Raw genomic sequence first — 26,997 nt, 5'->3', positions numbered from 1 at the left:
GGACAGATCTTGGATTAAAAACAGCTATCCGAGGTACAAGTGGTTTGGGGGATCAGATTGTGGGTACAGAGTCGCTTTAAAATAAGTGTGACACAAAATAATCTGGGTATTGATGCATCTGCCCTTCAGTGTTCTTCCATCTGACCTGTTATACTAACACGTAAAGCCAACACTGAAGTATTTGTGATGTCAGCAGTTTTCTTAGTGGACAATGCAGCATTTTTTTTTTCACACTGGTCAAATAAATCTAAAAAATACTAATTTGCAGAGACAAAATCATAGCCATCTCTAATAAGTAAAATATACTCATAAACAAGGACCGAGTAATAGAATCTTTAAAAAAGGAAGCAAGGTCCCACCAAGAGGCAGGTGGAAGAGGTAGGTATCGGAGAGGTAAACTATTTGGCTTTGTGTGGACAGCAATGTATGTCACTGCTGTCCTACATCCATCGAATGCAACGCTCATAATCACACAAAAAGGTAGGAGGGCAGCTGGCATGTGCAGTCTTCTCTGAAGTCTTCCTGAACCCAAGAGCCCTGGCAGCCGGGAAGGGAGGCAGCAGTCCAGAATGTCCTATAATGGACACAAGATAGTTTAGTAATCCATACCAGCTGTTCAGTTCTCCATTACTAGGTACATTCACCAAGTAAGGGTATGTGCACAATACGGAATACGCTCAGAAATTTCAAGCGGAGTCCGCTTGAAGTTCTGCCTTTCCCACAGACTCAATGATATTCTCAAAAGAGATTTCGATTTCTGTGCATATTCCGTAGTAAGCACATACGCTATGAGATGAATAACCATACTTTTCCCCAATGTGTCATGTCATAGTGATGCCAAACAGATCTGAAATCCTGGGATTTGCAGAACATTGAATAAAATTACCACACAGACTATATAACATGGTGAATTATTCTGTTGAAAGAAAAATTGGGGCCTAAATAAAAATTATTCCATAACGTGGTTTTAAAAAGCATGTTTGATGTACAGCAACTGGAGTCTGGCCACAAACACCACATGCAAAAAGCTGACGTTTCCCTGCAGTATAAGGCTAAATTCACACGCTGTAAAATAGCGGCCGTTAATAGGGCACCTTTGGGTGTGCCTGCAATCCAATCAGCCATAGACCTATATGCAATGTATGGCCGGTGATACATTGTGTGCACAGAGGGATAAATACGGCTGCTGTTTGCTGAACTGCAGCTGTAGAGAATTGACATGTTCATTTTTAACTACGGCCGCAACAACAATGGGCGTAGTGCACGGTGTATGTGAACGCTACAACCGTTGTTGCATTGACAGCTGTGCTCACTACAGTGACGGAAAACTATGGCCTTAGTTTTCCAATTTTTTACGCTGTGTGAACATAACCTGTGGCTGGATTCACACTGCATATCCATGAAAAGTATAAAAAAAAAAATTAAATTTATACTGATTATTAAATGGATTGTGCTACATGCCACACAGCAGAATCTGTTTAAAAAAAAATTACAAAAAAAAAAAAAAAAAAGCTCTGTAACAAGTACAATTATTATGCTGTATACAATGATGTAGTGGGCTTAAAAGCAATGTAAAACATAATGAAAGAGAAGCAGTGAAACAAATACACAAAATGCATTGTGAAATTAGCCTTACATGACCCTTATAAATTACCCAAATACAATGGGCTCATACAGAGGTTGTACCAACTACCAACAGAGATTGTACCCCTCCTCCCAGCTATGTACTACCTGTCACTATAACAAGCGCCTTGAAAGCCTGGCGTAGGTCCCTACTGTAAGGGCCCTATTACACGGGAAGATTATTGTGCGCAAAATCGTTATATCGTTCAAATTTAAACGATAACTGTTTAGTGTAAATGCAGGCACTGATGGAAAAATCGTTTGTGTGCTGTTGATGGCATCTTTTGAGCTGAACCTAAAATCATTGTTAATCGGTTGCTGTTAGGGTATATGCACATGGAGTAATTCTGTCAGAAAACTCTGTGCGGAATTTGCCGCTCGTCCCCACGCGCTCCCACTTCATGTCCATTATATGCTCGGGTGGATTCTGTCAACCGCCCAAAGAATTGACATGACGATTCTTCTGGTGGACAGTGGAATCCACCTGAGCATATAAAGGAGCCTATGAAGCCAGTGGAGAGGAAAGCGGGAGCGCGCAGGGGCGAGCAGAGGATTCCGCACTGAGTTTTCCAACAGAATTAGGCTGGGTTCACACTTCGTATATTTCAGTCAGTATTGTGGTCCTCATATAGCAACCAAAACCAGGAGTGGATTAAAAACACAGAAAGGATCTGTTCACACAATGTTGAATTTGAGTGGATGGCCGCCATTTAATGGCAAATATTTGCTGTTATTTTAGAACAACGGCTGTTATATTGAAATAATGGCAGTTATTTACCGTTATATGGCGGCCATCCACTCAATTTCATTATTGTGTGAACAGATCCTTTCTGTGTTTTTAATTCACTCCTGGTTTTGGTTGCAATATGAGGACCACAATACTGACTGAAATATACGTAGTGTGAACCAAGCCTTACTCCGTGTAAGTATACCCTTATTCTGCATTCGTTCGCTAATTGTTCAGTGTAGTTCCACATCGGTACTTCATTTGCTGGGATCAGATGGAGTTAATGATCATAACTAACGACTATCGTTCTGTGTAATATGGCGAACAATCTTGGGTAGCTCTCATTTGCGATCATTTATCGTTAATCCTTAATCGGTAAAAATCACTTTGTCTAATAGGACCCTTACTCCAGACTAATGGGAATACTTGGTTTCCAATACTCCATTGTGGGACAATTCTTTCCTTCCACACCTGAGACCTGTTCTAGGTGATATGGTGATAGAAGATAAAATCGCATCCTTTCACCTACTCAAGGAGAAATTTATCATTTCTATGCATCTTATATATAAATATTTTCAACTGCGTCATGCTCTATGGCCTCAATTTGTAGGGTTTGATGTTAGAGTGTGAACCTTGCCATCGGTCAATCCCCTTTCTATGTTCTATCGCCATCTGCTTTACGTATTGTAATGGACAGCAGATATGGATCGCTGTACTACTGTTTGGCTTTGGACCACACAAGGTAGAGAAGTCTAAGGCACTCTTTTACCTGCTCCAGGATGTGGGCTCTGGACTTTTGTGGTTTATTTTCATATAAAATGACACATAAAATGATCAAATTGGTGGTCTCCCCCACCACTGCCGGATCTCGGGCCGCGTGTTCTACACTACTGTCAGTGTTTGGGACACATTCATTGATGTCCCGCTCCCTCCCAAAATGGCAAATCACCATAAAAAGTATATCATCTATGCTGACCAGCCATTTCTAGAGGGGGTGGAACATCACTGGACGTGTCCAAAGCACTGACAGCAGCTCACAGCGGACGGCCCCACAGTCCGCAAGTACAAGTACCCCACAATCTGGGCAGGACCTGCAAGTATCAAATTGTCCCAGTCAACCTACAGTTCTATCTATCTAATAAATTCTTACCTTGCACCTGCAAGACCATCCCCTTGGCACCGGCCGCTAGTACCTACAGCCTCAGGCTGGCACTCTACACATACAACTTGCTCTCGTGTTAACCGTCTGCCCCAGTTTTGCAGCCAACAGGCAGGTCCCACATGTTTCAGTCTGAAGTAGACACAATAACTAAAAAGAAGGAAAAAAAATACATATGTAACCACACTGACCTTAATTATTTATATATATTGTTATAACAATTATAATATTGTTATTCACTTCCATTAGTCAAACGTAAGCTGTTCTTTTTTTTTATGCGATTTTGGGTAAGAGGATAATACTGTATTAGGGTGGGTGCACACTACGGAACCCGAGCGGAGAATTTCCGACGGATTCCGTAGCTTGTACCCGTTCACGGTCGCGCGCCTCTCCGCCCGTGCCATAGACACCATTCTATGCACGGGCGGATTCCGCTATTCACTGAAAGAATAGAGCTCATACGCAACGGTAATTTCCTGTACAGCCAATCACCATGTTAAAAAAAAAACAAAAAAACATCAAGGGACATGGTTCTGTAAGTTAAAATATACACTATATCAGGTAAAATGGTGAAGCAACTTGTTTCGGCTACAAAGCCTTCATCATAGCATGTCCCATCTGAGCCGGTGATTGGCTGAGACAAGTCCGTCTCGGAAATGGAGGCAGGGACCCTAACATGCTGTAAGAGGACACCGGGGGAACGTCTAAAGGTAAGAATAGGTTACAGGATGGGCCAGGGTGACCTCCATCATAAGCTGAGTGACCTCCATCATACTGACTATGGAAGGGTGTCACCCTCAGGCCCTCCAGTTATTGCAAAACTACAATTCCCATCATGCCTGGACAGCCAAAGCTAAAGCTTTGGCTGTCCAGACACGATGGAAGTTGTAGTTTTGCAACTGCTGGAGGGCCAAGGTTCCCTACCCCTGGAATAGGCTATATAATATTGCAGAGAACAGAGCGATGATTATTAGGGATGGCAGGGAGGCATTTATGTTTTCATATTATTAGTGCATATTTCTTTTCTCTCTGGAGGATGCAGCAGGAGAGGTTGGCAGCGCACCATGGAAAGTGTTATGCCTGTAGCGGAGGTGTTGATAAACATCACGACATGTATCAGCTGAAAATAAAGATTTTGGAGGAAGAACAATGCCCCCTCCCCCCTTGTGTGCTGTAGACCTGGCACGGCCAGATGGTACAGGATGCTCGTGACTCCAGCCTGTGGTTATGGGCAACTATACAAGAAACAGGCATAGGGGGGTATTATTTCTTATTGCCTATATAGTGCCAACATATTCCGTAACATTCCGGGATTGTTATTATCATAATACACTGAAGTCCATAAATGCTTGAAGTGCACTTGAGTTTTAGAAACAGAGAAACATGTTGTTATGTTGCTCCCGATCTTCCCACCTACTAACCTGACTGTGCCCCCATGTTGTTGTGTTCAGTTCTTTAGTAAAACCCTTCCATCCTTAAGGCCCTATTCCACGGAACTTTTTCGAACGATTATCGTTCATAAAATCGTTCAAACGACCGCTCGTTAACGATATTCGTTCTGTGGAATAGCTGTAAACGAGCGAACGACAACAGCGAAATCGTCGTTGAGTCGTTCACTATTTTTTTTCAACAAAAATCGTTGGTCTTTCAACAGTAATTCGCTAATCTTTTCGTTGAATAAAAAATCTTTCAGTCGTTCTTGAAATGTCTACCTACATTTCCCCACGTTTTAAATGACCATGTAACGATCGCAAAAAAATCGTTACACTACAGATATCGTTCACGTTCCCACACGTATTATGTGTTATCGTTCGCTTGAAAAAATCGTTAAGTGCTCGTTAACGAGCGGTCGTTGGAGCGAGTCTATGAACGATAATCGTTCCGTGAAATGGGGCTATTACCCTTCACGATTTTACGCTAGAAGAACTCCAAAAAAAGGGAGACTTTTTTCACATCCACTTACCGCCTCAGCTCCAGTGCTGATGCCAGCAGTTTGCTGCTCTGGTCCCTGGCTGCTTTCTGGTGGTGAGGAGTGACCTGGAAGGTCCGCCCAGCCAATCAGCAACAGAGGCGGGACACCACTACAGCCACTGATTGGCTGGGCGGGACGTTACAACAGGTCCCAGAAGCGCCCGAACAGTGGGAAGGAGCAGTAAGAAACTGGTGGCACTGCAGTAGCCAGGGTGGTAAGTGTCCTTTATTACTTCTTAACAACCCATCACCCAGCATATATCAAAAAGGGTCCTTGCTCAGAGTACCCCTTTAAGTAACAATTTAAATAATAATCATAGCTAAAATCACATGTCTATCATATACTTCCTAGTCCGTATTAGCTTTGGTGCACATTTAGCTATTTTCCAAGGCTTGGTTAGGTGATGAGTGTTACTGGGTACGCATAAAGGTGAAGGGCATGGCTGGGTCAAAACTTACTCTTCCTTTATGTATTTTCAATGTGAGAAAATGGTCCTCCCATCCTGCCAGATGTTGTTACCTTTCCTTCTGCTTGTTAGAATTTCCTTTATGAACAAGTCATCCCTGGCAGGGAGATGAAAAGACTGATGGAGCGGGGACTCTCGGCTACCCTGTGGCTCCGCTCATTAACAGGACTCACAGTAACAATGTAGAACACCAGGACTGACCTCTCACATTTTACTAATGCTTTTATATGATTTTCAGCCAGTAACGTAACTTCAGCATGAACTACACTAAGATCTACTGTGATCTTAATAGAAAAACATTTAAAAAGTTCATGTAGGGCTGGGCGATATGGCCAAAAAATGAAATCTTGATTTTTTAAAAATTTTTCTCGATTTTAAATCTTGAATTTTTTTATTTATTTATTTTCTTTAATTGCAAATTATGATGGGTGTAGTATTAGTAGAGCAGTATTGGGAGTAGTAGTATCAGGAATGGGAGGATTAGTAGTAGTATCAGGAGTGAGGGTTGTAGAAGCAATAGTAATGGGAGTAGAAGTAGCAATAGTAGTGGGAGCAGTATTGGCAGTGGTAGTATCAGGAGTGGGGGTAGTAGTGGGGGCAGTATTGGCAGTGGTAGTATCAGGAGTGGGGGTAGTAGTAGCAATAGTAGTGGGAGCAGTAGTACTAGTTACCTTGAAGGCGTGGTGGGGAGAGGTGGGGCACTGGGCCGAGTACTCACCTGCTCTCCAGTAATCACGCTCTGGGCCTCTCCTGCACCAGGGGCTGCTCACTGCCCGGCTGCTGCTCCCCGTGCTGTTGCGGATGGCAGCAATCTTGTGGGTGCAGGTCGCGATCTTGTGGGTGGGAGGTCAGGGGCAGGAGGCAGCAAAATCCTCAGTGTGGGCGGGAGGCAATCTTGTTTGGGGGCAGGTGGCGGATGTGGTCTCCTGAGTGCAGGCGGGCGGCCCAGCAAGATTACTACTGGCGATGCCCCGTGCAGTAGGAACATGTATATATATTCCTACTGTGAAGTGGTTTTAATGTGATCGACCCCGCACACATAAGTGTCCCAAAAACTGGCAATAATGACAGCTGCCTTTTTTTTAATCCTTTAAATGGTGCAATCTATAGAGATTACAAAGTTTAAAGAGACTGTCAGCAGGTTTATATTGTCCTATATAAGGGTAGCATAAACCAGGGACAGAGAAGCTGAACAGAATGATGTATCACTCACATTGTTCTGTGCAGCTGATTCAGAGCTATCCTCCTGGATAACATGGACATAATATAATAAGTAGTCCTCTCCATTCTGTGCATGAGCTCAGTAGTCCTGGATATTCATGAGAAGCAGAAAACTCCGCCCACCAGCTGCTGATTGCCAGTTATCTATCCATGCTGGGTATAGGCAGTCATCTGTTAATCAGCAGCTGGAGGGTGGGGGAAGTGGTCACTCTTTTCTGACAGGCGGGGTATAATACTTATCACCGCCTTGTCCGATCTGCAATCTTCTCATAGAGCCTGTCCTCAGGCAGACTCTATGTGCAGATCACCGACAATACTGATAGGTGCTATGCAGTGGCATAGCACTGATCAGTATATGCAATCCAAAGACTGCATATGTAAGTCCCGTAGGGAGACTTATGAAGTATTAAATAAAAGTTTTAACAATAATTTTTTTAGAAAAAGTTTCCCCAATAAAGGTTTAAATTACCCCCTTTTCCATTATATAAATAAAAATATGTGAAAACAACAACAACAACAATAACAACCTGTACCTTTGGCCATAGAAGGAGTTATCTACCCCCCAGTCTCCTGCAACTCCTGTTGGGCTCTGTCTGACCTGGGAGTGGCGCTACAAGGCTCGAGAGTTGGTAAGTATACTTTGTTTATTATGTCCCCATACCCCCCTGCCTTTCTTTTTTTTTATTTCATGGGACTTCTCCTTGAAGTTTGTGGCTATAACTGTGCTGTAAAAGCCTGATTAAGTCTGACTGTATACCTGGAATCAATCATTTACATTTAACTTCTAAAGGTAGGGGGTTAAGATCAACAGCAACCATACTAAGTATGTGCATAATGTGGACACAAGACCCCGAGGACCCTGGCATTGACACACCGATCCAAGGAAATGTGGAGATACAACAGTCCTCAGGTTCCGCTATTGAAAGGCATCTTAAGAACTGAGTAAAGGAAATCACTTTCATAAAATAATCACCAGCACTTCTGATAACATGTGAGGTCAAAAAGGAACAATTTGCATGTGTTAACAGTGTAGGGAAGTATTGGTTGTGCTCTAAAGGCGTCTTCACACTTACCTAGCTAGATTATGTAACAGCTGAAGTTTCAGTGGGGTGCTTGTTGAGTTTAGGACTGTCTGAGACATCTAGAAACTTAAAGGGGTACTCCGGCAAAATATTTTTACGTTTCCAATCAAGTGGCGTCAGAAAAATATACAGACTTCTATTTAAAAAATCTCAGGTCTTCCAGTACTTATCAGCTGTTGCATGTTCTGCAGGAAGTGCTGTGTTTTCTTCAGTCTGACACAGTGCTCTCTGCTGCCACCTTTGTTTTTGACAAGAACAGGTTTTCTACAAGGATTTGCTACTACTCTGGAAAGTTCCTGACATGTACAGAGGTGGCAGCAGAGAGCACTGTGTAAGACTGGAAAGAATACACCACTTCCTGCATGATATACAGCAGCTGATAAGTAGTGGAAGACTGAAGATTTTTAAATAGAAATAAATTACAAATCTATATAACTTTCTGACACCTGCTGATTTGAAAGAAAAAAGGTTCCCCTTTAACGGGCATTCCTAGCCCTCTAAGCAGTCCAGTACAAATCTGTCTGCATGGTGCCTGCCATTAGGTAGGGTATCTGAGATGTAGACAACTTTAACTTGGGCCATTTTTTTTTCCTAATATCTTTATATTCAAATTTCAATAGCCTTCAACCTCTTAACATTACATACCTTGGGTTCCTTAAAGAAATTGTGATATGGGGTCTTCTCCAAGGGTCTCTGGAATCCCTTTTGAAAGAGCCTGGTAATATCTTGGCCACCTCTGTAACAAAATAAAATTGAATGAATTTATCTAAAGGATAAGAAAAAAAAAACTGGACAACTCACATATAATACAATAGATAAGGAGTGACAGTAACCTTTGGAGGAATGACAGGTGCCGTCATCTCCGTAGCAGCCGCGACGCTGTCTGAGATCAGGACAGGGGTTTCCTCCACTCCCAGGGGGCACTTTTACTTGCCGTGATCGTTCTTTGCTCCCAACTCCGCAAAGAGAGCTGCATTCACTCCATGGCCCCCACGGACCAACTATACAGTGCGAGACTACAAGGGAAACAAAAATGGCTATTACTCTAAAAATACCAAAATGGAAATATAAAGTTGGAAAGAAAGCAATCTGTGGAAAGATAATCTGTGCATTATCAGGCTAAGCCGTCTTCATTATAGAGGAGCAAAGTGAAGACGGGTTCTGCTGTGTCCATTATAACCTATGAAGGGGGGAGGGGTTGAGGGGGATGAGTGAGCAGGAAGAGGAGAGAAGCAGCTGTACAGTTTGGAGACAGAAAGGTCAGAAGATTGCAGGATGTTGTTTTGTAAAGCCCTGTTTTTCTCCTCTCTGTGCTAACTTGCCCCCCTCCCCTCTCCATAGAACATAATAGACACAGAAATCTTGCTTCTTCTGAAGTGAGGGGGGAGGTAGGAAAACAGTTTTTTGAGTACAGACGATTTTGCTTAATAAAATCTATAACAGAGTTTCTTAAAATCGCTTATACTATTTTCAGTCTCCTTTCCCCACTTCTGAGCTGCTGCTTTCTACTAAAGACTCAGAAAACTGTGTGTGCTGCTCTCTCCGTCTCCTACTCCTCCCCCCTCCTTTCCGAGATGGCTCACTCTGTGAGGCCGGGAGGGTTAATCACAGTAAAGCCACAAGTAATTTGACCTTAGATTAACTCTCCTGCATTAAACAGAGCATAAACAGGAAGCTGTTTACATGAGCCGTCTTTGAAGGGAGGGGGGTAGGGGGAAAAGGAGAGAACAGCTCACATACATTTTTTTGTGTCTTCAGCAGAAAGCAGCAGCTCAGAATAAGAGAAAGGACACTGATATCATAATGATATGTATGGAGTGAAATGTTAGTCTCCAGGAGGGGGGATGAATCACCATATTTTTTTCCCCCTTTAAGGCCACTCACTGCGTAAGTCACGGAACGGCCTGTGTCAGAGAAGATCATCCCGGACGGTAATGCAGTACCGGACGGATAATCTTCACTGCTGCAGAATTCAGATGTGGGCGGATCAGTGTGCGCTTGCATCCGAATTCCCCACTGCTCACAATGGAGCGTACACCGGAGCTGCTCGCTCTATTGTGTGCACTGACAGGTTTTCTGTGGCCGCTATTCAATGAATAGCGGCCGCAGAAAACTGACATGTCATTTTCTTGCAGCGCCGCTAGGGATCCCGGACGGAGTGTATACTTTCCGTCCGGAATTCCCTCAGGTGCAGTACTACGTAAGTACCTTATAAATCACGGCCGTTGTTGTAAATGATTGCAAAGTGATAACTAACTTGTTAATTACTTGTTGCAAAGTGATTACTTTGGTACTTACTTAGTGTGAACATAGCCTAAAAGTGTATTCCATTTAAACAAATCACTAAGCGAAATAACAATGGTACAAACACAGAAGCTTTAAAGGGAAACTAACAGCAGGTTAGAAGATTCTTTCTTGCTGTTCTGCTTCCATAGGGCACAGGATGCTGAGAATGAGGGTAATTTTCTTTCCTTTATCCTCAGAGTCAGCCACAGCGCGGCTGGTTTCTGTACATAACGGTCGGAATTTGCATAAATAATTGCATTTTGGCAGCATAATGATGATCGGCCAGACCAAATGTCCACAAAATGGCCAAAAAAACATCTTGGGAACATAGCCTATCATTGACCAGTGCCATTCTACCCATCTCAGCTGTAGTGACTTTGTCCGTGAAATACTTCTTCACCTTCACAGCAGGAATCGGTGGATTTCTCTTCTTGTGACATGCAAGGGTGACACAGGGGGTGTGCGATGGGAGGCAGCAGGATGTTATGTTTGCACTCCATGCTTCTGTATCAGATCCGGCTGGACGTTCTTTCTCACACGGGTCCTGTCTGCGTATTTACATATGCTTCAGCGCCTCCCTCAGCTGTTTATTTTGGCCCCAAACCAACACTTCACTACAACATAGACAGCTTCCCACTGTATATAAGATGATCTAGTGACATGCCAACACCTCCCAAAAGAGATGGCATCAAAAGATTTCATATGGCAGCTTCATTTTTGGCAACTTTGTTTTTGTTTGTAAATTAAACTAAAAAACTTCAGTAGCTGATCCTCATTTTTCATGCTAAGGCGATGTCAACATCCTGTACAAACAACGGCTGCTCCGCCATGCCACCTACAGCCAGATGATCATGATCATGCACCGTAAAGGATGGGAGATGGTGGTGCACTGACTGTATGGTATATGCACTCCAGGTATCTTATACAGTAATATACAGGATGGGAGATGATGGTGCACTGACTGTACTACTACTGCACTGTATATGCACTCCAGCAGTCTTATACAGTACAGGATGGGAGAAGGTGGTGCACTGACTGTACTACTACTGTACTATACATGCACTCCAGCAATCCTATACAGTACAGGATGGGAGAAGGTGGTGCACTGACTGTACTACTACTGTACTGTATATACTCTCCAGTAGTCTTATACAGTACAGGATGGGAGATGATGGTGCACTGACTGTACTACTACTGTACTGTATATACTCTCCAGTAGTCTTATACAGTACAGGATGGGAGATGATGGTGCACTGACTGTACTACTACTGTACTGTATATGCACTCCAGCAGTCTTATACAGTACAGGATGGGAGATGGTGGAGCACTGACTGCACTCCAATTAACCATAGCACACAATGTAAAGTACGGCTGGAGCTGTACTTTACATTGTGTGCACTGCCTATTTTGTACGACCGCTGTTCATTAAATAGCAGCCGCACAAAATAGACATGTCAGTTTTTTGCGCAGCTGCAAGGAACCGCGGCCGTAGTGTATACAATGTGTATACACTATGGCCGTGGTTCCATAGGTTGTAATGTAATTGGTCGCTGTAACAACAGCCGTTATTGAAAACCTGCAACAACGGCCGTTGTTTAATGATAACATACATTGTGTGAACGTGGCCTTGTACAGCCTCACCAAGTACAACCCACGATCCACACTCACAAAAAGGTTCGGATACCGAGCAAGTTCAAATTGTGAATGTTACTTATGGCTACATTTTTGTTTGAATACCGAGGTATTACTGTACTTCAAGACTGGGGGCCCGAAAAGTGTTTGAGAACCAAATAAAGTGTTTGAGATCTGAAGCAAACGTTCCTTGAAAATACTGTTTGAGAACTGAACTGTTCGAGTTTGAACCGAGGTACCAGAGTATATGAAATACATGAGAAATACTAATGTGAACTTCAATTCATTAGAAAAATAAAAAGCCTATTAACATATAAAATGAGAGAACTATGAGATCAGTAGAATAAATATATTATGTGGAAGCCCTCAGATGAACAGGCAGACTGTATCCCTCGGCATGTGGTGACACTATGCCAGGACACGAGAACGTTTGGGCAAAGCTGTTCTCGCCCACATTAGGCAATATGAAACAAACACAACATGGACTAACAAAAAAACTGTGCAACATCAACCATAACTGAAGAGAATAGCAGGTCTTGCATATCCTGGACTTTCCATATGATATACAACACCAGGGGTGTCGCTATAGGGCTGCAGAGGTAGCAGTAATACCAGGGGTGTAGCTAGGATTCATGGGGTCACATAGCAAATTGTACAGGGCCCCTTGCATCCTGTATCCCCTTCACCCAGACAGCTGCTAGCCCGCACCCCACCCCTAAATGGCCGCTGGCCCGCACCCCCCACCTGGCAGCCACTGGCCTGCACCAGCATACACATATACTCACCCAGCACAGCAGCCCCCAGCATATAATACGGCCTTAAAGCTTCCCGTTCTGTAGTGATCACTTTCCAGCTGTGTCCTTCTTACCATCACAGAATTATTGTGAAAGATGACACCAGTATACGGACAAGATGGAATCGGGCTATTTACCACAGAGCTTAGCCACTCCCCTACCTGCATACCTCTGCAGAGGTCACACAGCATGTCTACCAAACTCTCCGACAGAAGAGAATGGGGGTCTGCTCCAGTCTATTACATCTACGGCTATACGGGGTGATAACAGATTGGACATGATGGATGCCCTCACAATAATGCACAAAAATTATACTTAAAAAAAGTACAATCAGAAAACAGAAATGGATGGACCGCCCGAAAACTTAGCGAAAGCCATTAAAAACGTAAAAAGAAAACATCACACTTCCCAATGTATGGCATAAATCTTGCCATGGTGTTTTTTTTCTTTTTCCTAGAAAAAAAAAAACAAGATAAGAAACTGTAAAAAACAAAAAAAAAAAAACTTTTTCAGGATTTTTGGCATTTTTGGTGCCCCGAGAATTCAGCAGCCTGATGTTGCATGACAGTCCATGAGCATAGAACGCACTACAAACAATGCAATACTACTAGGGAAAAGTTATATTTTAGTAATAATATTAATTCACTGGAAAATTACGTCTTATTATTTCTATCCCGGCTTCTCATTATTTCCATTTTGTGTTGCTCTTTGTTTGCAGGCATGACTGCCTTCACGTTAAAGCAATATGGACTGCACTGGTACATAGAGAGTTACTAAGACCCTGTCTACACCATGTCCCAAAGGGGGCACTGGGAGGGGGAAGGGTCTGGCCTGTGCTTCCCAGCATGGCCTGTGTACACTCACCATGACCTCTGACCCCCTGTCAATGTGTCCACCCATGTGAAATAATAGAGATGGGCCCCATTTAGAAGACAGGCAAGGGGAAAGTTGCCTGACACTGGAGGTTGGGCTTGAAATTTCACAGAAAACTACCGACCCAGCCTGACAGCCAGCGTACTATATCGTGCCAGGTTCATACGTTCTTCTCATCATGTGACCAAAGTTTTCAGATGGTGAGAAAAGTAATTGACAATAGTTGTGAATGAAGTAGATGTCTGAACAATTCAGCTACAAAACCGGCCAAATTTTTTTTTTAATTAAAAACGATAAACAATTTAATGGGGGAGATTTATCAAAGGGTGTAAGATTTAGACTGGTGCAATCTGCCCAAAGCAACCAATCACAGCTCAGCTTTCAGCTCTTGTAAAATGAAAGCTGAGCTGTGATTGGTTGCTGTGGACAGTTTGCACCAGTCTAAATTTTACACCCTTTGATAAATTACCCCCAATATCTTTTACATTACCGGGCAGTGGTTTTAGATGAATGAAGGCCTTATTCACATGTTCTGTAAATTTGTCCGCCACAGACGCACAGCTCTGGGAGTCGGGTCGTGATATCACCATGTTATTCAGGAAGTGACATCACCATGTTATCCAGGAAGTGACATCACCATGTTATCCAGAAAGTGACATCACCATGTTATCCAGAAAGTGACATCACCATTTTATCCAGGAAGTGAAGCCTTGATGCAGTAGTAAGTGCAGGGAAAAAAGCACTGTATAAGCATTTCCCGTAATAAGTGTATATTGGGGATTTGTATAACTTTTGGGGGGACAATACAATACTTTAATAAAAATTTTCACCAGACTTCTCCTTTAAGCAAAGGCGGAACATCGGTAATGGTGTTCATGCAGCCCTTTCTAAACAATTATTATCTAGAAGATCGGCACTCATTTACAGCATTGATCGAGCCCCCATCAGCCCGTGTAATAGGACGCTTCAAGGGGCAATTTATTATGGTTGGAAAAAAGGATCGGCCAAGGATTCGTGAACTGCTCGTGTACCGTTATAGTGTACGTGTATCACCACAACGGCACATGATCAGTGCACAATTTTTGCCGTTCACAAAGTGCCTAAGCAGATATGGGGTATGGAGTTATATAGTACAAAGCCCTTGCGGCTCTTGCACACAGCGTACATTGCGGCTACGTCATAATGCAACTCACAGGGGCTAATATAAATACATACAAATCATATACTGTCATAAAACAGACCAAACAGTAACAAGAGGAATATGTTTGATCTATAGACCCTATGGCTACACCATGTGAATGTCCAGATGTTAGAATAATTTCTGGACAGTATCCTGACGTATATGCCTGGCATACAGCAAAAACATGATGGGAATGGCCCCAAAAAGAAAAAACACTGTTTAGAATAAATATTCAACGCTACACGGACTCTCATCTGAATAATGTACCAACCATATTACCTGCGGTGACCAGTATATCACTTTCCGTGGTCTCTACGAAGGGCTCCTTATAAACAAAGGACTTTACACTGTGCAGACTCTTCAGTTATACAAATCTTACCAAGTTTGGAGTCTTGTCCCGATCCCCCTGACATAGTCCTCCTAATAAAGACCTTGTAAGGCAGTTAGGCAATCTGAAATGTCAGACAGGTCCCAGATACATGTTCTGCCACACTTATATGTAGCTATATCTATATACTGCGGGGTAGACGCTACCACAGTATGAACTGAAACGCTCTGCTCTTCTTTTGTTGAGTGAATGGGAGATCACATGTATCAGCTGCATCAGCCTAATGGTCCTTTTACACCGAGCGATAATTTGCCCAATGGATCGTTAAACGATTTTGAGGCAACGATTATGTTTTTATAACGATCAGAGTTTAGACGAGATAAATTGATTGAAAAAATCGTTATTGCGATCGTTTTAAGAACGATTAAGCCCATCACACATAGGGTGAATCTGTGAAAGACTGTTTATACAAAGCGATCTGCGAATTTTCAGTGAATGACCAACGACGATTTGAGAACATGTTGAAAGATCACAATGAACGATTTCTCGCTCGTCGCTTGATCGTTCGCTGTGTTTACACGAGCCGATTGTCGCGCAAATGCGATTGTTATCGTGAAAATTCGGATAATAATCGCTCCGTGTAAACAGACCATTAGGGTCCTATAACACTGAGTGATATTCTGCCAAATCAGGCTGATTCAGCCGATTATTGCTCCGTGTAATGGAGACAACAATCAGCCAAAGATAACGATCATTGGCTGATCATGTCTTTTGTTCCTGACCTAAAATCAACGGTGATGTGCAGGCAGCGGCCTAAGATTGTGTAAAACAAATAAATAATAATAAACTGTATACATTACGTGGGTGATTTATCAAACTGGTGTAAAGTAGAACTGGCTCAGTTGCCCCTAGCAACCAATCAGATTTTTCCTTTCATTTTTCAAAGAGTCTGTGAGGAATAAAAAGTGGAATCATTGGTTGCTACGGGCAACTAAGACAATTCTACTTTACACCTGTCCACAGTCTCCATTTCCTTCACCGCTTCCTGGAGCGAGCAGAGGGCAGAAGACTGGGGAATGTATACAGTTTAAGGGCAAAGGCTAAACAGACATCGCTAATGATGCACGCACAGCCCTTGCTAAACGATAATGGAGCCGTGTAGTAGTAGGACTTCGTGGAAGGGGTAAGTATATGGGGCTCCACCAGGGGGTCGGGCGGGCTTTGCCCCGGCAGCCAGGGTGACAGGTTCCCTTTAAACACCGACTGCCTTTGACCTCTGTGCCGCTTCCTGGGTGCTTGGAAAATCTGGATCCAGTCCTGGATGTAGCTTTTCCAGGCACTCATTCATTTAAAGGGAACCTGTCACCAAGAAAATGCTATCTAATCTATCCCTATCATGTTATAGAGCAGGAAGAGCTGAGCAGATCGATATATATTATCTTTATGGGAAAAGATTAAGTATACCTTGTACCATAACCACAACAAAGAAATATCGGCGGCACTACAGGAGTGTACTTATTTGTACGTGCAACCACTAGCGGAGGCTGGCTGTAATAGCCGAGACAGGGGGGTGCTAACTTAGAAAACAGTCCATCGTAAATCCAACATATATAGAATATAGAAAGTTGCACTCACCCACGAAGTCTTCTTAAAATCGTTACTTTATTTAGAGCAAATGGACATAGTGCGGACACGGCAGTACCATTGAAATCCCTGCTCATTCTATGTTAAGGGTTAAGTGGGCGGTGTCACTCAATGGACTGGACTCTTTATCATGGAAACATCAGAGATTTCAATCAATAAATTACATGTTATACTGAATCTTTTCCCATAAAAATATATATATCAATCTACTTAGCTCCTTCTGCTATATAACATACCGATAGCTTAGGTAGCATTTTCATGGTGGCGGGTTCCCTTTAATTATTGTCTAACTGCAATAACATCTGTTCATTTCATTATAAAGCAATGTACTAAAATAACTGGGAATCTGTCCATATATCTCAGCCCAAATTCTAATTCAGACACATCTGCTCAGCACAATTTATAGTTCTGAGTAATTCCCTGCTTCCTCTGGTCCCTAAATTTTAACCGTCTGTTGTACAGTGTGACACAAGTCTGCAATACATAAGATATGCCATAACAGTAGAAAAATAAGAGCTGCCCTGTGATTGGTTGTTACCGACAAGAGACGACTTACCTAAGTGCCATAACATAGAAAAGTAAATTGTCGTTTTTTTCCCCGTTCATTCTATTTTCTCTGTTTCCTTTTCATGTAAAACACCTAATTTTTTAGATTTTGTAAAATGTGATAAAAATAGAAAAAGCTGAGGGCACTCACCTTTTTCATGCAAATTCTTTATTCCTGGTAATACTTCACAGGCAGGGACGCAAAACTCAACAGCCTGGACGTTCTGTGCTCATGAATGTTTGGCGCCCCCCTGCAATGAAATGTCCTGCTGGTTTTTAAAGTATCACCAGGAATAAAGGATCTGCACCAAAAAGGTGAGTGTCCTTAGATTTTTCTTCATTAACACTGATATATGTTCAAGACTATTATGTATGAGGTGCACCTCTGTGGCAACTACTGTCAGTCCTATTCACACTTAGGTCCTGCTACCTATCCCTAGCCCCGCGTAAGAGTAGTGGCGGTGATCAATAGATTGTGTTGTAATAAAAAATAGATCATACATATAAAATAGCTTTGAATTTCTCCATAAACTACAGCACCTGAAAGCATACATGTCATTTGTCAGTCTCTATGCACTTGCCATGAACTTGGGGGTTTATATGTGTCAGGAAGTGGAGAATCATCCTAGTCTGACCCCAGTGTCGTCTCTACATAAGGCTAATCCTCCTTTTGTGCATCACCAAAATGCAGGAGGCCTCAGCAGCCCTTTTATGCTAGTAACCAATATATCCAATATATACCCTATGGCTTCCTGTATTTGGAGGGATGTATTGGTTCATTCCTATAGTTGAGATTATGTTCATTCACAATACTATTTTCTATACTCATATCGCTCTACTGCAGACCAGATTTTCATACAGCTTTCAGTACAGATGTTAGAATAGGAATGCTGCCTGCAAAGCCCACAAATGATGGTTTGTATTGGTATTTTTGTACAGACTTACGTACAAATGCTGTATAATGCTTCCTTCAATATTTCTCTATACTTTACACCATGGTGCAGGTTTTGGGACAGTTTTTTATTCTATTTTTGGAGCCAAAGCCAGACATTAATTTAAAGGGGTACTCCGGCTAAAATGTTTTTTCCCCAAATTAACTGGTGCCAGAAAGTTATGCAGATTTGTAAATTACTTCTATTTAAAAATCTCAAGACTTCCAGTACTTATCAGCTGCTGTATGTCTTGCAGGAAGTGGTGTATTATTTACAGTCTAACACAGTGCTCTCTGCTGCCACCTCTGTCCGTGACAGGAACTGTCCAGAGCAGGAGATGTTTTCTATGGGGATTTGCCACTGTTCTGGACAGTTCCCGACATGGACAGAGGTGGCAGCAGAGAGCACTGTGTTAGACTGTAAATAATACACCACTTCCTGCAGCTGATCAGTACTGGAAGGCTTGAGATTTTTAAACAGAAGTAATTTACAAATCAATATAACTCTCTGGCATCAGTTGGTCTGAAAAAAATATTTTTTTGTCGGAGCACCCCTTTAACAGAAATAGAGAATATAAAGCAAGGGCTTATACTTCTTCTTACTGGGTCCACTACTGTCTTTGGCTCAGAAACTGGAATGAAAATTTGTAGTTTGGAAGTTCTCCAAAAAACGCTGTGTGTGTCACACCGACTCGCCCTTTCTAATGAATACTGGGACTGCGCTCGTCCGTGACATCACTCCGGCGCTCGCTACTGCAGAGCACCTGATAAATATTCATTAGAAGGGAGGGCCGGCCTGGGGGTTATACGGCACACTGGGGGTTCTAGCCCCGCCCCCGGTGCACCAAACTGCCTCATTAGCATATGGATTAAACTACAAATAACTTTCAGTCCATCCAATGGGAGATATAGGGTACATGACTGGAGAGCGTTCACACAGATGACTGAAAAGGACATGAAGAGAGAAATTGTTATCGGCCGCACAACTTTTGTTATAATGTTGTATGGATCACTTTCCAACAGCTCCCTACTTATCATCACAGACAGAACAGGAAGTCCCGTATTAAGGCACTATTACATAAAGCGATTATCGGACGATATCAGCCGTTATTGCACATAATTGTCTCGTGTAACGATCAGCCGACAAGTGTGATGTCGGCTGATCGTTGTCTGTCATTGTCTTTCAACATCTTGAAAGACAAACGACTGATGGTGCCTTTACACAAAGAGATTTATCAGACAGATTTTTGAAGTCAAAGCCAGGAATGGATTTAAAAATAGGAGAGATCTCAATCTTTCCTTTATGACCTGTTCTCTTTTTATAGTCTGTTCCTGGCTTTGGCTTCAGAAATCTGTCAGATGAATCTCCCTGTGTAAAGGCACCCCAAGATAGCAAGGATTTTAGGAGCAGTAGCAGACCGCAGCTATGTTCTATGGGTTGCCCGGAGGATCTAGCAATTACCCGGGCAGCCCTCCCGCAGCCCTACCCCTGCTCTTACCCGCTCGCTGCCAACACGTTTAATAGCACCAGCAGTGAGTGGGAAACGAGGAGCAAGCGAGCACTGACAGCGCTCGTTTGCTACTCTCCATCACCCTGTGTAATAGGGGCTTTAGTCCTAGTGGACAGAAAGAAGACTGAAAAAAATTCAAGATTATTTGATAATATAGACAATTGGGGAAAAAAGTCACAAAAATTAAAAAAAATGTATAATATAAAAACTTGATTCATATAAAAGGTAATTTCCTGATGACACAATGTCCGACAAAATAAAAACAAAAGTCTATGCAGGCTGTGGGTGGCAGGAATATAACAGAGAATGTATACTTACTAGAGATGAGCGATCCTCGAGCATGCTCGAGTCCATCCGAACCCGAACTTTCGGCAATTGATTAGCGGTGGCTGCTGACCTTGGATAAAGCCCTAAGGCTATGTGGAAATCATGGATATAGTCATTGGCTGTATCCATGTTTTCCAGACAACCTTAGAGCTTTATCCAAGTTCAGCAGCCCCAGCTAATCAAATACCGAACGTTCGGGTTCGGATGGACTCGAACCCGAACCCGGTTCGCTCATCTCTAATACTTACATGTCCCTGTGCCCCCACATCCAGCATCACTAGCTCTCTGACTGCATTTTCCCCATGCCATGACATGGGTGAAAATACGGTTTGCCTGCTCAAACCAGTTAGTGACTGCAGTGGTGTGCCACCTCTGTCATTGACTGGCCTACAAGGGAGTCTATCAGCCAGGTTGTGACGTTCAGCAGCAAAAGGTAATGCAGAGCTGTGGGGGCACGGGGATGGGTAAGTATACATTCTTTATTATGTTCCCTCCACCCCCTGCCTACATAAGATTTTTTTTTTTATTTTGCCGGACTTCTCCTTTAAAGACTTATAGGGGTCATCCAGCATTAGAAAAACATGGCCACTTTTTCCCAGAGACAGTCTCCAGTTTGGATGGGATTTTGCACCTTAGTTCCAGTGAAGTGAATGAAGGTTAAAGGGGTTATCCAGCGCTACAAAAACATGGCTACTTTTCCTCCTCTCGTCTCCAGTTCAGGTGTGGTTTGCGATAAAGCTCCATTTACTTCAATGGAACTGAGTTTAAAACCTCACCCAATCTGGAGACGAGAGAGGGGAAAGTGGCCATGTTTTTGTAGCACTGGATAACCCCTTAAATTGCACATCACACCTGAACTGGAGACAAGAGTGGTGCTGTCTCTGGAAGAAAGTGTCCATGTTTTTCTAGCCAATCCTTTTATTGCCTTCTATGTAGTTCTAACCATCCTGCTACTTGCATATCTGCTCCCCCGGGTACTAGCTTTCTGACCTTCACTAGCTTTCATACTATTCTCTTTTGACTCATAGTGTTTGTATGAATGACTGTCACAAGTGACATTGCCTATAATGCTGATCATTGCTGTTCATGCTGTCAGGGAAATATTCCGCTCATCCGCAGATCAAAGGCCAGAGCCCCTTGTATTATGCAGCAGACATATATTAAACAAAAAAAAGGAGACGTGCAATCCCTATGTTTACACATGGAACCCGGCACTGAAATAAAATAGGAAAATTCCGCTTTAATTCATATAAAGAAATGGCACTAACATATAGATGTAGACCAATGTAGGCATTAATATCAATACACTTGTTTTATGTAACACCAGTATGAGTGTTCTCATAACATCCACACTATGGGGGAAATTTTTCTAACATGGTGTAAAGTGAGACTGGCTCAGTTGCCCCTAGCAACCAATCAGATTCCTCCTTTCATTTTCCAAAGAGGCTGTGAGGAATGAAAGGTGGAATCTGATTGGTTGCTAGGGGCAACTGAGCCAGTTTCACTTTACACCATGTTTGATAAATCTCCCCCAATGAGATTACTGTATAAAAGGACAAAGGGATGGCCAGCTTTCTAATAAAACTTTGTTCTCTTTAGAGATGAGCGAGTCGTACAAACCCAAACCATGGACAGCTTAAGTGATCGCGAAAGGATCGCAAAGCGAATTTTCCATACGATATATCGTTCCGTCTAAACGCTGATCGTTATAAAAAAATAAATAAATTGTTACTCCGACATCGTTAATCGTACGATTGGGCCAATTATCGTTTTGTGTAAACGCACCTTAAGGGTCTTAATACACAGGGCAATTACCTAACCACTCAGGCAGAATGAGGCCAGGGAGCTGATCGGTGTGTTTCAACATGTTTAAAATCAACGGCCCTCGACTGTGCACCTCCTATTACACGCAGCAATGCACGGTTGGCGGCTGATGAAAGAGCATAGAAAATAGTAAAGTTATACTTACCTCTCCAGGCTCCCCCTGGCCTGCAGTGAAAGGCTGCTCAGCCAATAACAATAAGGGGAAAATTACAGCACAAATATATGTATATACCCATGCTGTTAGTTTCCAGATTACAAGCAGTCTATACTTACCATCAATGCTGCTTGTGATCCAGCATCCGCCTCTCCTAAACTCTGGCTATTGCTGTAACTCCACGTACCCACCTCCTCCAGAATGATTAATAGCTGAAGGGGACAGGGCCTGAAGAAACAGCCGAAGGACTGGAAAGTGGATGCTGGATCACAAGCAGTGGGGATGGTAAGTATACACTGCTGCTTGTGATCTGGAAACTGACAGCACAGATATATATATATATCCTTTCTTTATTGTGTGAAAAATCGTTTCATTGCGCAAATTTAAGCGATAATCTTTCCATGCGTATGTGGGCAACTATCAAATGACTGACGAAAATTCGTATGTTGTTGATCGCATCTTTTGAGCTGACCAGCATTCACACGTTCCGTGAAGTTGTCCGTGATCACAGATTCATGATCATGAACAATTTTATGGCCCATTGCTTTCCATTGGGCTATTCATACGTTCTGTTTTTGTCACAGATCCGCAATTTCTTCTGTGAAAAAAAATAGGACATGTCATAACTCAGGACAAGATCATGACACAGATTGTCCCATAGAAGTCTATGAGATCCGTGTTTTTCACGGATCTGACATCCGTGTAGTCTGTGAAAAACACAGATGTGATGTAATCAGTGTAATTTGAAAATCTTTAAACAGATCCTTGAAAAACAGACATCGATGCAATCACGGATGTTTTTTTGTGAATCACGATGGTAGATAGCGGACTTCATCCACAGACCTTGAAAATCACTGGACGTGTGAATGCCACCTGAGGCATTGTTCACACATTCAGTGATTTTGAAGGCTCTAGATGAAGTCCGCTATCTACCAACATCATCCATAAAAAACATCCGTGATTCCAATCGTGTCCGTGAGCTTTTTAACATACTCATTACATTACATTTCACGAATTGCACGGATCTGACATCCACGTAGTCTGTGAAAAACACGGATCTCATAGACTTCTATGGGGGAATCTGTGCCGTCATCTCTTCCAAATTATGACGTGTCCTATTTTTTCACGGAACTGATTGCGTATCAGTAAAGTAAAAAAAAAAGGAACGTGTATAGGTGAGAGGGATTCTGCTGGCAGTAATGGCCGTGCCCCTACATCAGATGTAGCCATCTGTATTCTGCTGACAGTAATGGCCGTGCCCCTACATCAGATGTAGCCATCTGTATTCTGCTGGCAGTAATGGCCGTGCCCCTAGATCAGATGTAGCCGTCTGTATTCTGCTGACAGTAATGACTGTGCCCCTAGATCAGATGTAGCCACCTGTATTCTGCTGGCAGTAATGGCTGTGCCCCAAATCAGACGTAGCTGCCTGTATTCTGCTGACAGTAACGGCTGTGCCCCTAGATGAGCCGCCTGTATTCTGCAGACAGTGATGGCTGTGCCCCAAATCAGACGTAGCTGCCTGTATTCTGCTGGCAGTGATGGTCGTGCCCCTAGATCAGATGTAGCCCCCTGTATTCTGCTGGCAGTGATGGCTGTGCCCCTAGATCAGATGTAGCAGCCTGTATTCTGCTGGCAGTGATGGCTGTGCCCCTAGATCAGATGTAGCAGCCTGTATTCTGCTGACAGTGATGGCTGTGTCTCTAGATCACATGTAGCCCCCTGTATTCTTCTGGCAGTGATGGCTGTGCCCCTAGATCAGATGTAACCGCCTGTATTCTGCTGACAGCAATGACTGTGCCACTCAATCAGATGTAGCCGCCTCTATTCTGCTGGCAGTGATGGCTGTGCCCCTAGATCAGATGTAGCCCCCTGTATTCTGCTGGCAGTGATGGCTGTGCCCCTAGATCAGATGTAGCTGCCTGTATTGTGCTTGCAGTGCTGGCTGTGCCCCTAGATCAGATGTAGCCCCCTGTATACTGCTGACAGTAATGGCTGTGCTCCTAGATCAGATGTAGCCGCCTGTATTCTGCTGACAGTGATGGCTATGCCCCTAGATCAGACGTAGCCGCCTGTATTCTGCTGACAGTAATGGCTGTACCCCTAGATCAGATGTAGCCGCCTGTATTCTGCTGACAGTAATGGCTGTGCTCCTAGATCAGATGTAGCAGCCTGTATTCTGCTGACAGTGATGGCTGTGCCCCTAGATCAGATGTAGCCTGTATTCTGCTGACAGTGATGGTTGTGCCCCTAGATCAGATGTAGCCGCCTGTATTCTGCTGGCAGTGCTGGCTGTGCCCCTAGATCAGATGTAGCCGCCTGTATTCTGCTGGCAGTGCTGGCTGTGCCCCTAGATAAGATGTAGGCTGGGTTCACACTACGTATATTTCAGTCAGTATATTTCAGTCAGTATTGTGGTCCTCATATTGCAACCAAAACCAGGAGTGGATTAAAAACACAGAAAGGATCTGTCCACACAATGCTGAAATTGAGTGGATGGCCGCCATATAACGGTAAATAACGGCCATTATTTCAATATAACAGCCGTTGTTCTAAAATAACAGCAAATATTTGCCATTAAGTGGCGGCCATCCACTCAATTTCAACATTGTGTGAACAGAGCCTTTCTGTGTTTTCAATCCACTCCTGGTTTTGGTTGCAATATAAGGACCACAATACTGACTGAAATATACGTAGTGTGAACCGAGACGTAGCCTGTATTCTGCTGACAGTGATGGCTGTGCCCCTAGATCAGATGTAGCCGACTGTATTCTGCTGACAGTGATGGCTGTGCCCCTAGATCAGATGTAGCCTGTATTCTGCTGACAGTAATGGTTGTGTCCCTAGATCAGATGTAGCCGCCTGTATTCTGCTTGCAGTGCAGGCTGTGCCTCTAGATCAGATGTAGCCTGTATTCTGCTGACAGTAATGGCTGTGCCCCTAGATGAGCCGCCTGTATTCTGCAGACAGTAATGGCTGTGCCCCTAGATCAGATGTAGCCGCCTGTATTCTGCTGACAGTAATGTCTGTGCCCCTAGATCAGACGTAGCCGCCTATATTCTGCTGACAGTAATGGCTGTACCCCTAGATCAGATGTAGCAGCCTGTATTCTGCTGACAGTGATGGCTGTGCCCCTAGATCAGATGTAGCCGCCTATATTCTGCTGACAGTAATGGCTGTGCCCCTAGATCAGATGTAGCAGCCTGTATTCTGCTGGCAGTGATGGCTGTGCCCCTCGATCAGATGTAGCAGCCTGTATTCTGCTGACAGTAATGGCTGTGCCCATAGATCAGATGTAGCAGCCTTTATTCTGCTGACAGTAATGGCTGTGCCCATAGATCAGATGTAGCAGCCTGTATTCTGCTGACAGTAATGGCTGTGCTCCTAGATCAGATGTAGCAGCCTGTATTCTGCTGGCAGTGATGGCTGTGCCCCTAGATCAGATGTAGCAGCCTGTATTCTGCTGACAGTAATGGCTGTGCCCCTAGATCAGATGTAGCAGCCTGTATTTTGCTGACAGTGATGGCTGTGCTCCTAGATCAGATGTAGCAGCCTGTATTCTGCTGGCAGTGCTGGCTGTGCCCCTAGATCAGATGTAGCAGCCTGTATTCTGCTGGCAGTGATGGCTGTGCCCATAGATCAGATGTAGCAGCCTGTATTCTGCTGACAGTAATGGCTGTGCCCATAGATCAGATGTAGCAGCCTGTATTCTGCTGACAGTGATGGCTGTGCCCCTACATCAGATGTAGCAGCCTGTATTCTGCTGACAGTGATGGCTGGGCCCCTAGATCAGATGTAGCAGCCTGTATTCTGCTGGCAGTGATGGCTGTGCCCATAGATCAGATGTAGCAGCCTGTATTCTGCTGACAGTGATGGCTGTGCCCCTAGATCAGATGTAGCAGCCTGTATTTTGCTGACAGTGATGGCTGTGCCCCTAGATCAGATGTAGCAGCCTGTATTCTGCTGGCAGTGCTCCTAGATCAGATGTAGCAGCCTGTATTCTGCTGACAGTGATGGCTGTGCTCCTAGATCAGATGTAGCAGCCTGTATTCTGCTGACAGGTGCTCAGGTCTGTGATGGACAATTGTTTTCCCCAAAGAAGGTGAAATAATACAACTGTATCCGCATCATCTATAGCAGAACTACAACTCTCATCATGGCAATAGCTTTATAGTATACACAGATACAAGGTGATAGATCACAGCCACATCCACCATACACTACCCGCCTATAAGACACCCGGTGTACTCACCGCTGCCCCCGCACTGCCCCGCGTAGTCCTGGCAGCAGTCGGCGCTCCGGTGACAGTACGAGTCGCAGTAGCACGTGCTCCCGGTGGCGGTGACCCCGGTGCAGGCATTATTCCTTCCCGGGCAGCACCTGGGATGTCCGCGCCGGCCACAGAGGCACCGACCTCCCGGGACCTGGAGAACCCACACCGAGCAGAGGAGAAGCCACAGCCCGGAGCTCCGGAGCCGCATCCCGGGAGGTGAGTGGTGCGGGGCTGGCGGCTGTGTGACGGGGAGCCCGGGCTCGGTGCGGGTCATGTGAGGTCAGAGCCGCCGGATGGGCACCGGGCTCCTGCTGCTCCCGGGTAGTGGACGAGCCGCCCGGACAGTGAGCGCTGGGAGCCGGCGGGAGGGGGCTCCGGGGCCCCAGGCTCTGCCCATTGGTCTCCTCACAGGGACCCCCGCAGTGTGTGTCACAGGTGTGTGAC

At 44.0% G+C, this 26,997-nt stretch overlaps 1 protein-coding gene across 1 annotated transcript; it reads right to left on the bottom strand.

The window, feature by feature from the left end:
- On the bottom strand, nt 1–26,997 carry LOC138785305 (somatomedin-B and thrombospondin type-1 domain-containing protein-like). The gene is made up of 5 exons (XM_069961120.1): nt 26,533–26,997; nt 9,084–9,266; nt 8,896–8,986; nt 3,501–3,659; nt 1–574 (listed from the first exon to the last, which is right to left on the bottom strand). The coding sequence occupies exons 1-5, from the start codon at nt 26,825–26,827 to the stop codon at nt 469–471; spliced, it is 834 nt and encodes a 277-aa protein (XP_069817221.1). The 5' UTR covers nt 26,828–26,997; the 3' UTR covers nt 1–468.

Source organism: Dendropsophus ebraccatus, chromosome 3 (assembly GCF_027789765.1).
Source record: "Dendropsophus ebraccatus isolate aDenEbr1 chromosome 3, aDenEbr1.pat, whole genome shotgun sequence".
NCBI lineage: Eukaryota > Metazoa > Chordata > Amphibia > Anura > Hylidae > Dendropsophus > Dendropsophus ebraccatus.
Note: the sequence above shows the minus strand (reverse complement) of the source record. Positions and strands in the feature narration are given on the sequence as shown.